General features: G+C 30.1%; 1 protein-coding gene across 1 annotated transcript; it reads left to right on the forward strand.

The window, feature by feature from the left end:
• Window positions 1-457: 457 nt before the first annotated feature.
• On the forward strand, window positions 458-13,508 carry Trhn (tryptophan hydroxylase). The gene is made up of 11 exons (XM_015512713.2): window positions 458-604; window positions 4,628-4,721; window positions 4,789-4,905; window positions 5,730-5,943; window positions 6,669-6,772; window positions 6,870-6,937; window positions 7,126-7,176; window positions 8,335-8,480; window positions 9,251-9,513; window positions 10,484-10,713; window positions 12,184-13,508. Exons 2-11 carry the CDS (start codon window positions 4,635-4,637, stop codon window positions 12,431-12,433), a joined length of 1,530 nt encoding a protein of 509 aa, XP_015368199.2. The 5' UTR covers window positions 458-604; window positions 4,628-4,634; the 3' UTR covers window positions 12,434-13,508.
• Window positions 13,509-15,007: the final 1,499 nt, after the last annotated feature.

Raw genomic sequence — 15,007 nt, forward strand, 5'->3', positions numbered from 1 at the left:
ATAAATCGGGTGGGGGGAGGGGGAAGGTCCAAACGCGTCCACGTGCCAAACGTAGCGGAATTAATGGAATTCGAGTGACTATTATAGACTTAACTCTCAGCTGTTGAGCCCTTCGCGTAGAGGTACTATATACATCACACGCGCTGCATCAGCGGACAAGAGTGATCGCGCGATAATTTAATATAATCTAATACATAATATTATAAAAGCGGAGAATGATAAAACGATTCTTGTGTTACGTTTCGGAATTCTTTTACCATACATTAACGCCGAGCCGTGTGCACCCTAACCCGTATTATTATACCGCACTTTTATGAACACTACTCGAAGAGTCCGTATAGGCGGCGTCGGATTGGCCAATCGGCGGATCGCGTAGTTCGATGGGCCGCGCTCTCCGCCACGCCGACGCCGGCCGAAGACTCCGGAGTTTGCGGTCTCTCACTTTTGCTCTCTCTCTCACACACACACTTTTTCTCACTCTTCCTCTCTGGATTTTGACACTGGCCGTAGTAGCGTCAGGTACACAGTCATCGGCTTCCTGAATCGCCGGACGTCCAGGAAAACTGTTGCGCTTACTACTCTGCTGCTGTTGCTACCGATACAGGTCAGTATAATTTTTAATTTTTCATGTCATCTGCATCGTTATTAGTGTTAAATATTATTTTATTCAAGTATTTATATCGCTTTCGGTTGACGTCAATAATTATAACTTACGCGAACACATTTTAGATAGTATCTAATCGTACAGTGGCGGCCTGGGAACTGATTATATGGTCGGCTAAATAAAAAAGGGGCCCTCATTTAGTTATAATTATTAGGAAGACTTGTGGCTTTGAACATATTTTTTCTATAAATTTGAAGGGGACCTAACCTAACCGACCCAGCCAGCCCGCCACTGTATTCGTACTTATTTGTCTAAAAATATATATGTAAAAAATACCTATAGGGTTGAAAATATTAAATCGTTAAAAGAATTTTTTTTAATAAGTAAATAATATAATACAACATTTACACCCAAGATTGATATTGTTACTTTAATTACAAACTAAAAAGAATAGTTATAATATTGGTATCGCGATATAACTATATATAATAAGCCTATACAGTTTTACAATTATATTTGTATCACTTGAAATATAAGAATTAAAAATACATGAAAAAAATATACAGAGAACGAGTGTCGGGCCCTTTATCACTATATTGGTATGGATAATTTGATAATATTATATTTAAGTAAAGTTAAATTTTGATAGTATATTATTAACACGTTATATGATAACGTTGTGAGTTCTAATTAACCGAAATATAGTGTTGCCTAACCGTATTATTATTTATTGAAACTGTATAGGCGAATTTTGATTTATGATATAGGTCAAGAATACTTATATACATATTAAGCACTGTACACGCAGACACTTCGCTAGATATTTTCTGCCATTTTTTTTACCAATATAATTATTTAATTTTGCCACCTTCAAATTCTTTAAAATGTTATACTACCCTAAAGCAACACATGGTTTGCTCGTGTCTTAGCGACGAACCTGGATACATGTATTGGTTTGTCATTATTCTGCGATTTATTTATAGTCACGTTTAGAACCGACTGCACATTAGTTTTTTTGAAAACTGCGTTTGATTGGAATATATTAACAATATATTTGATGACATAAAAGAATTATGGAACGATTATTTGACAAGCACTAAAGACACATTAAATCTCGTAATATCAATACATACATATTTTTTGAAACTAATGATGATTACATATTTTTTGTTCCGTCTGTAATCAATACCTTTTCATCCACCACAATTTAACCGATGAATTGAAATGTTGCCGCACAAAAGGATAATAAATACCTATGACATAGTTGACGGACTTTTATGAAAAGGGTCTGATTTGAATTAATTTTGTACCAGTATATTATCAATTACCTAATTTGAGTTACAAAAAAAAAAAAATAATAATAAATCCATTATGTGGTATTATAGAAATTAGTTTTTGCATGCTATATGCTCTATCCCTTAGAGTTTCTAGTAATTATTACTTATTACCGTTTTCCATTTGTGAACATTTAAGCCCCAAAATTAGCGCTTTGTAAGATTTTAATACAATTTTTACGTTCTGAAAGTAAAAAATAATCAAAGAAATGAAAAAATGTTTATGAATGGCGTTTATTGTTTACAGCTAGTGGATTGTTATTTTGTGAAAATTCAAATATATTTTAGTGAACCAGGGTTTTTTTGTTAATATATATTGAAAAATAGTACCTACGACGTTTATTAGGGAACGAACGTCATAATAATAGTAATTGTTGTTTCTGGAACACAATTTATCAGGAATTCTCAGGAACACGCAAGAATTCGTAGGAAAAATTGAGCATTTGCGAGGTCATGTAACATTTATTTTGTTTCTAATTAAGAGGACGCAACACCCGTATTTGTTGTCTCAGTCTTACAAACGCGTAACATAGAAAATTTACGCTCAGCAGTTCACGTTTTACTCCGTTAGCTTAAAAACTAAAGCGAATAGACCTATTATGAAACGTGATGGTAACAATATTATTTGTGTTTTGTTGGAAGTATTCCTACGATAATTCAGTTTTTAAGTGAATTATGAGCATTTTTTTTTTTTAAATGTATTATACTTAAAAATTGAATTATCGTGAAAATACTTCCAACAAAACACACATAATGTTCTCACCATCAAGTTTCATAAATAGGTCTATTTGCTTTAATTTTTAAGCTAATAGACTAAAACGCAAACTTCTGAGCATAAATTTGTTATATTACGCGTTTGTAAGACTATAGAGACGACAAATATGGGCGTTGCGCCCTCTTAATAAACGTATCTCATATAATTTATTGACAATTTTATGAGCCATGTTCCAGTTACAACAATATAGTATGTAACAAATTAAAACTGATGATGGTTGATGGTTGATCGTGAAAGCGTAGTAAGATTTTTTCCATAAAAATTGTAAAAATAATATTTGTCTCAGTTTCAGTTAAGTAAAATATGTTGACTTTACTTCGTGTTTGATTTGTGTTATGTAACCTACATATCTAATAACTACCTATCCGGTCAGCATTACCCGTGCTAATGATTTGTTCATATTAAATATTATTTTATAGTTAGCCACATACTAAATTCATGTGTGGACCACCCTTTAGCTACCTGTTATAGAGGTTAAAAATAAGCTATAAAATATAAAAACCATCAAACTCTGAAGGAAACTATTGATATAACTTTTATTGAAAATGGTCCAGTAGTTTTTGTATCAGTTATCATTTTAACACAAACATAAAATTAAAACTGGGGGACGATGAGGTGGCCGAGCGGTCTAACGCGTCGGCTGAGGCTCAGCCGGACCGGTTCGATCCTCGACCATCGGGGAACATTTTTCTCCGAGAAAGTCACGGTGTCCGGAGAACAAGTGCCGTCATCCCCCACTCTGGGGCATGGCAGAAACCTACGGGTGCCCCAATCTCAAGTTATTTTATTACAATTAAATAAATAAATAATAAAAAAAAAGTTCGATTCTCTTAGAAAGACCAACAATTTTGAAATGTTTTCGATATTTGGTCCCAGCGCTTGGTCCATGGACTTTTAAACTATAATATACTAAATTTATAAATATTTAAATTATGGTAAGCAAACTATTATGGTCAATGTCACATAAAAAAATAATGTGAAATAAATTGAGGTAGGCTGGTAGGCACAACAATTATTATCTTCTTAGGGTTTGTTTAATGACTTCAATTAATATATTTTGTGATATTACAATATTACATCAATTAATGTATTCTTTTCATAAAAATACTCATACAATGTTTTAATTCATTTTTTAATGCTCAAATGTCATACTTAATATAGTTCAATTTACCAAGCATTCTCTCTCACATTATTATCATATAATGTATTTATTAAAATTCTAGTTTTTTCGGAATTATTAAGATTACTCAAGGACCATATTATCTTAAAAATCTTAAATCATTTAAGGTGTGTTATATAGTGGTACAAAACTTGTATTTTTCAATCAAGAATTACTCTTTTTTTATACAAATTTTCAAGCAACTTATGTTTTTGAAATTTTGAAACCTATTTACAGTTATATTAATACTATTCCCTTTCACAAGAACATATTATTCTATCATCCTTAATTAGTGTCTTTTAAATTATTCCTCAGTTCATTATTAATTAGTATTTATTAATAAATATTTTTATAAGTGAATACTAATTAATTAAAATATACAGAGTATACATTAAAATCCGCATCGCATCACAATCTCACTACTCGACCAGTGTAACGAAATCATATCCTCAAAACTCGTGAGTGTAACATTTTAGTCATACATATTATTGTGGTATAAAAATGGTAGGAACGCGATTCAGTTTTGAAAAGATATTTCAACCCCTTCATTGAAACTGTGTAATTAAGTCACTGAATTTAATAATATACATGCCTAAATAACATTAAAAAAATATTTTTTTATTATTTTTTTAATAAACTTGACATAGGTGATATAATTCTAATTTAAAAAAGAATATTTGGACTTAATTATAACATACTTGAGTATAAATTTTCTATGAATATCATTTAGAAAATATATTTTTTTAAATTTTTAGGTATAAAATGAGTGGTTCTGGGAAAAGTCTTCTTGGTCTTTGGCTTTATCGAACCGGAGAAGATTGGACTCTGAGAGAGTCATCTCAAGCACCTGTATGATACTCTAATTTAAAAAAATTTTAATCAAATCATTCACTAAACAATAATATGCATGTTACAGCCGAGATCTGCAATGAGTAGTCGATCAGATCCGACAAGATTCGATACAAGGAACTCTGTAATATTCTCATTGAAAAACCGGGTCGGTGGACTTGCTCAAGCACTCCAAGTTTTTCAAGTAAGTAGATTTAATTATTTATTGTACTCAATGTGGATAATTTAATATAAAATCAAACATGAAATCAAAATATGATATAAATAAGCAATGTTAAGTTAATTTTTGAATGAACACTCCATTGAGCTTAATAATTTAATTATAATCCATCTATGTCATTATTAACTCTGTCCTGTTTGATTAATTTCGGAATGTGTTTGCTATACGTCGAATGAATACATAATTCAAATATTTTTTTTTTATGTACTAATTTAATTTAGACGAAAACTTAAATTATTTAAATTATACGAATATAGTGAATCCAATATATTAAAAATAAATTATAAAGACAAATTAAGTAGTTTATTCGAATTGATGACAACATCTCAAAATTTAAACCATTTACAAAATTTCACAAAATACAAATACGTTCACAAAATACAAATACGACACTTTAAACAATAATATAAGTAATTTAGTTTCTGTGGATTTTATCAACCCAAAAATATAAATAATTACCTAACTAATAACTCACGTACTTTTTGTTTCTGTTTGGAGCTAATTTAAAATAGGTACACTAACGATTTCATCTGAGTATTGCCATTTAATCGTTTCAGATGTTTATCATATAAATTATAAATATAACGAATATCTGTATAATATGTTTGTTAATTAATGATCATATTTGTTTTGATATTGACTTGGCGTTGGTAAAGTGAATATTTAAATTCCTATTTTAAACCACGAAAAAAAATCTTAATCAAACGTATCATTATTTTTATTATTTCTTATAATTTGTTATACTACAGTACCAATACGCCATACATATGTCGAATTTTAATTTTTAGGATTTAGGTGTAAATGTGTTGCACATTGAATCTAGACCATCTCGTCGTAGAAAATCAGAATTCGAAATTTTGGTAGACGTGGAATGTGACAATAAAAAAATGGAACAGTTGACTGGGATGTTGAAGCGTGAGGTTGCAGCTATAAATTTGGAGACATATGAGAGTGGTGCTGAAGTACCACCTCCCACTCCAATGTCAGAGACTGCTAGTTTTGGTAAAAATGTATTCAAGCTTGCTTAAGTCTAATTTGTGTTAAATAATAATAATAATATGATATTAATGTTTTGTTTTATGAAAGACTCACTGTGTGATGATATTATTTTTATTTTAATATAAAACTTCTCCTCCTTAAGCCAATATGGCTCTATACGGTATACAGGTCTGGGGCACTACCAAAAATCGAATATTCAAAAAATACAAGTGTTCCAATCTAAAATCCTCAGACTCATAACCAATGCTCCTCTTTATATCTCTAATCACACCCTTCATACTGATCTCCATATCTCGGCCACTGAAACAGTTAAGCTATTGTACTCTAAATTCATAAATTTCCTTCATAATCACACTAACCTTATGTTAAACATTTACTGTCCATCTCCATCCCCGAAGAACCTCCTAGAAGACTCAATTGAAAATGGCCTCAAGATCTTATAAATTAAAAAAAAAAATCCTAAATAATTTGTAAATTCACGCCGAAGTGCCTTCGCTGGTTGGTTCTTCCCTCAAAACAATCAAGATAATACATATATATTATATAATATATATATATATATATATAATTTAAAAAAAAAACATTATTTATGCTTATTATACTTTTTTTATGTACAGATTGTATAAAATCTAGATTAAAAATTTAAAAAATATATATATCAAACTTCTAAAATTAAATATAATTCATTGATTTTATTAATTGTTTAATTGTTATTTTTGTGTTATAAGATTTCTCAGAGTTTGAGCTTCCGTGGTTTCCGAAAAAAATTTCTGATTTAGATAAAGCTCAACGAGTACTAATGTATGGAACAGAGTTAGATGCTGACCACCCAGTAAGTGTTTCGTATACAGCGCACAACTAATCATTGTCGAGTACTTACATCTTTAATATGATTCTGTTTGCTATAATCTTAATCACTATTTTCTCAGGGATTTAAGGATCCGGTGTATCGGAAAAGGCGTGTTGAATTCGCACACATAGCAAATTCTTATAAATAGTAAGTAACATTTTAATATTAGAAATTATTATAAACGACAAATCGATATTGACCATAGACAGTACCAGTAGTCTGGTTTGCAATGTTACAAGAACCTATAATTATGATATGATATCACGCAATTATCATTGTATGTATTATTTTAAGACTTTCGATTCAATGCTTAAAACGTGACGACATTGTTTCAGTGGACATCCAATACCAAGAGTTCAGTACACACCCGAAGAAATCAAGACTTGGTATGTGCATTTTTCCGTTTGACGTTTTTTATCAATTAAACTTATCAGTGTATTAATCAGTTGAAAAGTCAGTAACCCTTTTTACATTTTTTTTTTTGTAGAATTCATAAAAGAATTTTAAACTTCTTTTTACTTTTATTTTTATGATGGTAAAATAGCGTCATATTTTAATAAATTTAAAATAGCAGCTATATCGTTTTATACCGTAGACTATAGAGTTCCTGATTTTACAATATCAATATAAGAAAGTAAATTGTAAATGTTCGCGAAAATGAAAAATGCACTCTATTGCGTAGTCTTAAACATTGTGGCAATCGTGTGTTTTAGTTTTTATCATAACAAAATATCTTGAAAGGTATTTTCCTTCTTTTATAACAATATCCCGATCTGTCCGTTTTTAAAATAATTATTTATTCATTGGCACGGTTCTCGTTCGGCGGTTTATATGCTCAGTTGGTTATTAATTTGATTATCTCGAATAAACGCCGGATAGTCCAATACTGTATCGAAACCAATATTCAAACTGTTATTGAGTTATCTGGATACAGCGAATTCATATATTATATGTTCACCTTTACTCAATAATAATAATTTATAGGTTACCTTTACTATGCGAAAACCAACTTGATTATTGTTATTGTTATATGTAGGTAGTAAAATGCGTGTACGTATTTATTTTATGAATACTCGCATTGATAGTTTAATCGAATTTGCAAAACTGCCAAGACGTAATAAAGTGAATTTAATCCAATGAATAGGATACTGTGAGCGATCCAATAGGTTCTGGACGTCTGTATGTGAAACGTCGCCGTTAATAATCACGTCAAAAACAATTTTCTTCGTCGAAAACGATATACGCCGTGTATATGATAAATGTTATATATATCTAATATTATTATTTATATCTTTCAGGATTTTTCAAACGATACCAATTGAGACACGCGCGTGCATGCGTTTTTTCCGATATATAACCAATAAAGAATTATGTGACATAATGTTTTATTCTGTCTCCCTTTTCTCAGGTCCACATTGTTATTTTTTTTTCACACGACGATTTGTATCATCTATTTTTTTCTTCGAACAGATTGATTTTTAATAATTTTTGTCTATCGTCTTTAACGTGTTATTATCGTAATACTTATTTATTGTTTTTCGTAGGGGTACCGTGATGCGTGAACTGCACAAACTGTACGTAAAGCATGCGTGCAGGGAATACTTGGAGAACTGGCCGGATCTGGTGAAGTATTGCGGTTATCGAGAGGACAACATTCCACAGTTACAAGACATAAATACATTTTTGAAACGTAAGTGAGTCACTCCAAGCGATTATACCAATAGTGTTATTGGTTATAACCAGCTGAACTTTATTATATACCGCGATTAGCCGGCGTGATATATATGCGATTTAGGTAAATCGCCATTTAAACGGTATTTTTCGCTTAAATTTAGACGAATTTGATATACGTATACAATAGGAATAGTGACGAAAATAGCGTGGTGAATGCGACTACTATGAATGATGGTGTAATGGTGGACCTCAAGGGGGGCGTGACTGTTAGTTATACCATACTTATTACTTATGTATTCGTTATAAATCCATTAACAAGTAATTTATGCAACATGTTGTGATTAAAGCCCAAATTCATGAGAATATAATTGCATAATGTGCAAAATATATTCAAACATACTAAACTTGAAAAATATACCAATTTAATAGTCATACATTTTTTTACATTCAACATTACCAATATAATAATCATCTAAAAATATGCTTTCTTTTGGTTTTGATATAAAAACGTATACGTAAGCTTGCAAATCCGGAACATACATTAAATATTTGAAACTTCGCCCAAGACCTACTCAAAGAAAAAAAATACTTCTATATTCACCAATTGGTAACAATCTTAGTCGGTAAAATTTTATATTAAAATTGCCACGTAAGGATAATAATAAAAAATAATAATATACATTTATACATGTATATCACGGTCCTTTTGATATGAACGTGATCTACCGGAACCACACAAAGTAGTTCATTGGAAATCATTGATCATTTTTTGCGTACAACTTTTAGGCAAAACCGGCTTTCAATTGCGACCAGTCGCCGGATACTTGTCTCCGAGGGATTTCCTCTCCGGGCTAGCTTTCCGCGTATTCCATTGCACACAATATATGCGTCATTCGTCGGATCCTTTCTACACACCGGAACCAGATTGTTGTCACGAGTTGTTGGGTCACATGCCGCTATTGGCTAATCCCACATTCGCACAGTTCTCCCAAGAACTGGGACTCAACTCGTTGGGAGCCAGTGACGAGGACGTTGAAAAGTTAGCAACGGTAAGCGCGTCACATCTCGTTGATTATTGGTTATACTGGTCATAATATATATTTTAGTAAAAAAAACAAAGACCTATATGTGATGACTGATGATGTTCTTTAATATGTAAATCCGCAGATTTGACTTAAAATTGAAACCAATTTTTAGCATTTATATTTAGAACTCTTTGCAATTTGTTTCATTTCACGAAAATCGATTATTTTTGTATCTAGATAATATAAAAAAAAAATATAAATATATCTACATAATGTTGCCATTGATAACAGAAAATAACATGGTTATTTTAATAGCATATCATTTTGTGAATCATATTATATATTTGGTAACCGATGTGAAACATTGATATAAATATAGTTAATTGCAATGATGTTAGTTTGTTTAATTTTTATTCGTTTTTTTTTTTTTGTATATTGCTATAAAAGAACAATCTACGAAAGTTTCCGGGACTTACATACTTAGGAAATACTTGAATTTCTCAATTATAAGTCACCTATTAAAGGGATCCCTAAAAATCTGTACGTACATTCTACTTACATGACATAAAACACGGCTTATTACCACATAGCCTTGAAAAATCATCTCCTTTGTAATTGAATATTATCATATTTTTAATATTATTATTGTTTTTAAATCTATCTAGCGTACTAAAAACTATGTAAAGTATTCAATGTATTCAATTTGTAATATTTTTAAACGTTACGACAAGTTTTTCACAAGGTGTTGTATATTAGATTTATAATTGTAACAAAACGGTATAATAGATAGATACATTAATAATTTAAGCTTGTAGAAACTAGAAAGTCTAGTATGCTGGTTATACAGCCTGCAGTAGTAACATAATATAAAACGATATATTATGATCAGTGGTTGGCTTGGAAAAAAAAGCGTACTGAATACATACGCTCATTGATTGTTATTTAGTTGATGTATTTTTTTAATGGACTAACTATATTTTTATGTCCACTGTAGCTATACTTCTTCACCGTGGAATTCGGAATGTGCAAACAAGATGGCGAACTAAAAGTTTACGGAGCTGGGTTGTTAAGTTCAGTGGCGGAGTTACGGCATGCGATTGAAACAAAAGATAAAATACAGCGATTCGATCCCGAAGTTACGTGTCACCAAGAATGTATCATAACATCGTACCAAAACGCCTACTATTACAGTGAGACATTTGAGGAAGCTAAGGAAAAAATGAGGTGATTTATAATTCAGGGTGATTGATTTATCAAACAACACTCATTATTTAAAAAAGTATTGACTTTTTTCAAAATATATTTTTACATAGTTTCAAGTTGTTAAAATCCCAACGTTTTTATTAAACAATTATATTTTTAAATATTTTTTATCCTTATCATTTTTTAAGTTTTTTACATTTTTGAATGACAACATAGAGTTTTAATTTCATATTCAAAAGCAGAATATTTTTCTAAGTATTTTGATTAATAAAAATCGAATTTAGGGCTAGTATAGTTTATATAGTAGTTATAAGTATTTAAAGTTTAGATTGGCAGAGTGGAGTGGTATGGGGTTACCCCGCCAAATGTTTGTCCACTACTCCGCTTGTCTAAGGTAATATTTATTATTTATATCAATAAGGGTAGTTGTTTACTAAATCTAGTATTTATTATTTAATTATTATACGAGTATTACGTGATTTTCAAAATCCAAAATATAGTTGATAAATATCAAAAACAAAGTAGTACTTACCTTGTATTTTAGCAAACAATAAACATGTCAGATTTATAGAATATTAATACACATATTTAAGTAAATGAAATAATGAATAATCAGCGATAGCGATTTGTCTAAAATATTATCAATTTTAATTTTTAAGTCAGCTATTAACTAATCTACAGTGAAGTATTTTTTGTTTAATATATAAGTGATAGTGTATCATTATATATTTTGTATAAGTATTATGTTAATACTTAACAGATAAAAATGTTTTTATTCTTTGGTTTTTAATTTTGAATATAAACACGGTTTTATATTTACTTTTTTATGATATTAATATTGTAGTTAGTAATTTAAAATAGTTACTCGTGAATTATAATCATAGACTTTTTACTAACAGATTGAACCTCCTCACGTTTCCACTTTGTCAAATAAGTAGTGCTTTTTGGTTATACTGAATTACTCTGATACGGTACAATTTATTTCATACTAAACGGACTAAATCACTGCACCATGTCGGCACGTGACTATCAATGCATTTAGTATTGATTTAGCAGGTTTATGAGTAACAGGTGTATACACGACTTTATATACACGATACGTACATAATAAAGCTTTTAAAATAAAATAAAATAGTTAGCTTAGCTACAAATAACATTTATTAAAATTTATTTATTCTTCAAATCATAGACCTTACCTTAAATAGCTAATCTTTTAACGAAAAGCGCGTAGGCAATATAGACATTTTATGGAATATTAAATTTGCAATTTTTATTAACGGTCGCGACAGTTAATGGTCACTATACAGGGTGATTTTTTTTATCGAAGAACACTCATTATTTAAAAAAGTATGAGTGTATGAGTATGAGTGTTCTTCGATAAAAAATTCACCCTGTGTACAATAATAAATAACGATTTGGTGGGATAAATGCTTTCATTGATGTTTACGTTTTGTGAGATTTCATGTTCAAACGTGGGTTTTTTCATTCTAGAGAATTTGCCGACAGCATTCAAAAACCGTTTGGAGTGCGTTACAACCCTTACACTCAGAGCGTGGAAATTTTAAGCAATACGGACAAGATCGTCGCTCTGGTGTCGGAGCTCCGAGGTGACTTGTGCATCGTAAGTAACGCATTGAGAAAAATTCACGCCGAAGATGAAGCGGTGGAGAACATCAATAACATGTTACACAAAGGAATGAACGTGGGCGGGGTTTCACCGGAAAAGTCTCCCGAAAAGTAAAGGCGCCACCCGGATGAATGTTGGATCATAGTTAATTAGCGAGAATCAGTCAGTTATGTATAAAAAAAAAATATATATATATATATTTATCATCGATATAAGATACACACTTAAAATATCATTATGTAAACTAATCAAATCATAGCAGTAGAGAGCGATTAGACACTCGAAGTCGTTAGTTTTATCGGTATCATATTACCTATGATTATATTATATTTTAAGAAGATTGTAGTTTTTGTTCCCGAAACTAATATATATTTTATGACGCGTAGATAGATTTATTTGACGTTATCAATAAGGAACATCACGGTGTGTGCGCGTTTAAATCAACTGAACAATATTGTAACACTCATTATTATTATTGTCATTGAGTCGCAAAGTTTTACCTCACTTAATTGTTATTATTATTATTATTATTATTAGCTATTTAAGCTGTTTATCGGTTGCACCGAGATCTTGACCACGTAGGGGTCGGATGATAATTAATGCATTGACAGCAAGCTATACATGTAGATCCGTAGATGAGAGTTGTCTTAAAAAACAATTGTAATGTTAAAACAGACTTATCGGCATTTCGGATAAACAATAAATAAAATTGATTAGTTTGTAAGCGATTAGTTTGTAGATAGTTAGCGAGGAGTACTCGTATACGTTTGAAATATATTTACTTATTTTTTCATATTTTTTAAGTTTGTAATTCGGTGCAACCGATTAGACATATTCTATATTATATTCGCTTATAATATTATAAAATACTTCATAATTTCTCAATTAGCTCTATAATTGTATTGATTGTGTTAGGCGGCAAATGCTGATTAATGCGTTCATGTCATTAAGAACTTAGTATTTAAAAATGACGTGATTATTTAAACAATATTATTAGTTAATATCGATTAATACCATAGAATCGGTTAGTTGGATTTTATTTGTGCAAATTATTATGTTTACAATTTAAATGTTTAACGACAAGTTATGAGTTAACTCAAATTAGAAATTAAGGCATGCTTTGTTCCATTATATGACATATTATTACCTAATAATATAAAATATGCATTTATCTGGTTTATTCTTAAAATATGTAATATTGTATTAGCGTTTTCATACAATCAATATTAGGTGTTACCTATGAAAACTACTTTATATTAAAATATAATATTTACGACCAAACTATGGTGCAAAAAATTTTGCGTTTGGAAAACAACAATTTAGAGTGAGTTTTAGTATTGATTATTATAAATACTTTACAATCGTTAAATATCTACCTACCGACGTCGAACGTAGGTGTATCTATTTATTCATGATAATATATTATTATTTTAGTAATATTATTTATAGACCTATACCGGCGCACTGTATAGTCAATTTCAGTACATTGGTGTGTATATTTCACAGTGATGGTATATTCGATCGGTTCTTATGTCCATGGAGTCATAGCAATGTTATGGGTGAGTAACAAGTATGAACTAAAATGTTAACTAACTAATTAGTTTGAAAAAATATTGGTTTAATATTCACAAATTGTTTGAAATTATCAATTCTTATATGTTATATTGTTTCTTATTTTGAATACCAATAATACCATGTACTAAACTATAATCTATAGGTATATACTGTATATATACTTATTATTTATTATAGTATAGAATAAAGTTATTGAAAATCTTGAGTTCTATGCAATTGCTCGTTGGAACTTTGCGTATGAGAGTACATTTTTGTACTAAAAACAAGGGGCTCATTGGTACTTACTTTATCGTCTGGTATCTTTTTTGAAATTCTTCATGATCCTTCTCAAAATATTCTGCTTAAATACATCTAGCCTTTATTTTCCGGAATCATATATTATGTTACATATTTTCACGATACAACTAGAATGATCTGCAGCGTTAAGGACTTAAGTTAAAAGCGCACTGCTCACATAGGTCACTTTATTTTACCTATAATGTTATAGTCATTATTTTATATTTATTGCAGTTCATAGCAGCGACCTACATTCCAGGAATTTATTTGAAGGTCCATCCAGTAGTAAGATGTTCAAATGTTTAACACCAGTAACACTTACAATAAGTTATTGAAAAAAAAAAATTGTTCACCTCAAGTAAATACTTCCTTTCACTTTCCATAAATAAGTGAAAGAAATTTTACCGCTGCTAAATCGTTCAAGTCGAGTCTATACTGAAACTGCAAATTTAATATTTTTAAGACCAAACACTTGATATCAATTTTGTCACACGGACCACACTAAAATATACAGCAGGGTGTTCAGAATATTGGCAAACCGTCATTAGACTGGTTAAGACTGATAACCGACAATATAATATTATAAATTATAACTAACGAGGTGATTAAATATTTTACCTATTAATTATAATGTGGAACAGTTTTTTTTCTATTATTGCTACATGCGTTAGGTATAAGTATAAGATTAGGTATTATGCGAATAGTAACTAAACAGTTATCAATTATTATAATATTTTTTTTTAACATCTTTTGTAAACAATAAAGGCGTACCTAAAAGCTTATTTTAATTGTTTTCCAATGGAAAGTTTGAACATAAATGTACGTCGTTCGTTTTAA

This window comes from Diuraphis noxia, unplaced genomic scaffold, assembly GCF_037042655.1.
Source record: "Diuraphis noxia isolate RWA-SAM2 unplaced genomic scaffold, SU_Dnox_SAM2 contig0003, whole genome shotgun sequence".
Taxonomy (NCBI): Eukaryota; Metazoa; Arthropoda; class Insecta; order Hemiptera; family Aphididae; genus Diuraphis; species Diuraphis noxia.